A 3,854-nucleotide genomic window follows, 5' to 3' on the forward strand; every position below is an offset into this window, starting at 1 on the left:
AGTAGTTACCCTCTGCTAGGAGGACTTGGGTGCGCTTGGTAGTCATGGCGGTGAAGGTGTGGTGAAGCGAAGCTGTTGTATGCGGTTGTTAACCTGTTGATAAGATGTGTTGATAAGATGGCAAAAACCGAAGTGAATATATTTAGGTCCTTAGTTAGCTACTCTGTGCTACCTCTAAGCTTGTCTTTCTAGATCCTTCTAGAAGCTTCTTAATGTAAACTTATCTATCTAGACCAATGAGCGACTACCATTATGTCCGTAATCAGCATCCGTAATCATCCACATGCATTCAGCGGTGTAATTTTAACAATAAGCATTCTCGGTGTTTGTTAACCAATCGATCAAGTGAAATCCCAGTCCCAAAAGCTTTAATCGACCTCTCCGCCAATTCTCCCTTTAATTACAGTATGCTTGGTGCCTCCTTCGATTTATCCCTCTGCAACTATAATTTACTAAGGTTTGAACAAAAAAAAATCACAAATGGAAGATCTCTCGATTACGGCAAGAGTCTGCAATCCCTACTTCACAAATATCGATTCAATGTCGTAGCGCAGTATTTTGCCGTTCACCTCAGTATTTCTCGTAGAATGCCTTGAATTTCATTCAGTTGCTCGCTACCTTCATCCTTCATCGAATGCCTCAACCAAAGGTATGGGGAGATCCTTTGGTAATGCCGCTTATGCTAAGCATCCACCACACCGACAGGAGGAATAGCTTTCTCTGGACAAGCTTAGTTTTATCCTTGTGAAGCATTTTCAAAGCGCGCGATGTTTTCGCTCGAGATCAGGGGTAAAATGAAGGTACTGTTTGCTTCCCTTTCATGGAGTCACATCCCAGAGTACCAATCATTATTGGCATTGTGGCTGCATCGTGTAGATTCCGTTTTTACAGGGGGCGTAACAGCTTCGGTATAATGCACAAACCGTATTTCTTCCTGTCAACACCTCAGAAGTTAGGCTTTTTCGACATTTATCTCCACCTCAACTGCGCTACTCTAGCTCCGGTAAAAAAAAATACAATGTACATTAAACCTTCTCGTTCATGCCACGATGCTTAGCCTCATTGTCTGCATCTTCTATCAGTCCGAATCGGAAAGAAAACACCACTTCGAGCAGCAATCCAACCGTTCGACCTTTGCCAACGCGAGGACCACATCGCCTTCGCGCTTTTGTTCCAGCTCTTATCCGGTCATGTCAACCTTCAGGTTGATCTCGATCAGCGACACATCCATCGCGTTGTGATTACCGACCCATTGAGCTCGCAATCTGTCGGCAGAATGCTCAGTAGCACCATGAGCTGCTTGCCTCGACCAATTTTTCAAGGGTCTGCAGAACCCACGACCAGCTCGCCAAAGCTGTCTAGATGCTTAGTCTTTTTACCCTTTCACTATCGTGAATTCATGAAGAGATCGCGTCACTGTAACACGGAATGCAAGGTTGTTCGGTTGTCCTGTTATGTCGTATCCGCGCGGTTTATGCTTGATCGCAGATCGCAGCGTTACAATAGCCTGGGTCGCAGAACGTATTTTGTCTGGCGATATAAATCAAATCCTTAAGCTATAACACTGAGTACTTTGGCGGGGTTCACCAGCCACGCGTCCGTGACCTCTTTCTAAGCCTTAAACGCCTCTTGTCATGAGCATGTTGGACTTTCAGTGAAAGTAGTCTGCATTACTCGGAGGACAGTTCACGGTCAAAATGGAGATTTGTGCTTTGGTCTTGCCGTTGGACTGACACTCGAATTTTAGGTGGTTAACGTCGAAATAAATTATCGTGATAATGTCCTCCTTGTCTTCGTGCCGATTCACCAATTTTCAGCTGCTTTCAATCTAAACGGCGGTATCAATTTGTGGCTGGACCGAGCATGTTCAAAAGCAGTACAATCTTATTGTCTAATTGTGAGATGTATTTTTATGTGATGGCAAAAATCTGTATCTGTATTCTCCACTCATGAAAGACGTGATCAGTACTCATAAATTCGTTGTCAGTTTAGCAACAGATATTCAGTCAGCACCTTGCTTCCAAATTCTAGTACAACCATTAGCAGCTACAATACACGCAGGATGAGCTGATACATCTTCCTACACTTTCCATGTTGAAATTGTCGCATCACAACTTTGCTCAGCTTTCAGCATCTATAATCGACCTTCGAGCAATTTGATGCATAAAACATAACCGAGTGAAGTCTACCAAGCTCACGACGCATTGACCAATTTACTGGCTCAAATATTACCTCCTTTAAACTTACAAAATACTGAAGTGGTGAAGTTTATTTTTCTTGAGCTATATTAGCAAACTTAGTAGAAGTTGGCTGGTTGGCGCTGACGCTGGAGTGATGACATTGAAGAGGGCGTCCTTGATTTTGTTCTACAAGGGTCATAAACGAATAAGAACACGACAAAATGAGTGGGAAGTAATCTCAAGACTCTTTCTTACCTCTTGAAGCGGATAATTGGTAGCCGATAGCATGCCACACTTATCTTGAACCGATATGTTACCATCATCCAAATAAGAAACGCTTCTAACGCTTCTCTTACACTATGAAACAGGTGACAACCCGTGTTCAGTCTCTCTCGAATATTGCATCATATTGCATCATACTGTCGTGTAGTAAATTTTCGAATGCTGATCCGATATATCATGCATCGTCTTACTAAAAAATGTAATTGAGTTATGCTGTCGTCAAATGTCATCTTGTTTATTTCTAAAATCAACCACCAGAGCATACTGGAGTTACTGTAAATCCACGTCAAGCTTCTTATTTTTCTGGTGAAGCTGACATGATTTCTGGCTTGATAGACGTAGCAACCGCAAGGTGTTGAAAGTATTCCTCACTTTTGACTCCTGAATCCACCAAAGTCGTAAGCATAGTTGTGGAAGAGAACATGGACAGCAGCATATCCTCTGCTATTTTTTTTATCCGCGGGTATTTCCTTTGAGATCTTAACAAAATAGTTGATACACGAAGCTCCCGCCGTGAAGAAGCCTCGACTGGAATCATCGCCTGCTTATCAATTCGCGCAACCTCAGCCGATCGATACAGCATCTCATCTCAATCATCTCAGAAACACGGCTGGTGAAGATGTAAAGTTCGTACTTGGAAATAGCTATTATGAGGGCAAGACCGTAATAGACTGGTCAGAAAGTGTACAAGCCTCCAGGAATATCCCCACAAGTGATGACAGTATTGAGAAATATGATAATACAAAGCTGCTAGCCTCTTTAACAGAGAAAGTAACACCAGAGCCAATTGTGCCACAAGACGTGGTGGATCTGTTTGATACACTCCAAGCCAACCCACGATTCCTGAGCTTGGCAGAAATTGTACAACGAACTATGGTATTGGATTCCATGTACAAGCCTTTAGTGTTTGGGCAAAGGATAGAAAAGAGTTCTTTCCCAGAAAAGATTCTCGACATTTTTTTGCGCACAAGTCTGTGGACGTTTAAGTCACGGATCAACTGTTTTTGGCGTGGCTTGAATACTTCACGTGGTACTGGAGACTTTCGAAAAGTAACAGCCCATTGCGCTACGCTAGATTTCTGAACGCACTACGCACACACTTTTCGGAAGAGAATCTGGATGAGACAATAACATCACAAGAGTTCGCGGAAGTATTTTTAAAACAAGAAGTTGAGGGTGTGCTGGACGACTTATTCAGCATACGGTGGACTTGGCGCACGGATTATCTTTTACGCAAAAAGTCTGGATCAGATCTTGTGTTTCCCAAATTATATAAATACTTGCATGAGTCAGATAAGTGTCACGGTGCGCAGGCGAAGAAACGTTGGCGAAGAAAGCCGAAGTCGTTGGCGCAAGGTGAGCGCTGGCGGAGGCTGTTGGAGAGGAGGTCCT

The 3,854-nt window shown here is 43.2% G+C and overlaps 1 protein-coding gene across 1 annotated transcript; it reads left to right on the top strand.

The window, feature by feature from the left end:
• Positions 1-2,884: 2,884 nt before the first annotated feature.
• On the top strand, positions 2,885-3,545 carry PHALS_12728 (uncharacterized protein; the record flags this gene model as incomplete). The annotated part of the gene is made up of 2 exons (XM_024728334.1): positions 2,885-2,925; positions 3,065-3,545. The coding sequence occupies 2 exons, from the start codon at positions 2,885-2,887 to the stop codon at positions 3,543-3,545; spliced, it is 522 nt and encodes a 173-aa protein (XP_024578822.1).
• Between the last annotated feature and the right edge of the window lie 309 nt (positions 3,546-3,854).

Source organism: Plasmopara halstedii (genome assembly GCF_900000015.1).
Source record: "Plasmopara halstedii genome assembly, contig: Scaffold_650, whole genome shotgun sequence".
Lineage (NCBI taxonomy): Eukaryota > Oomycota > Peronosporomycetes > Peronosporales > Peronosporaceae > Plasmopara > Plasmopara halstedii.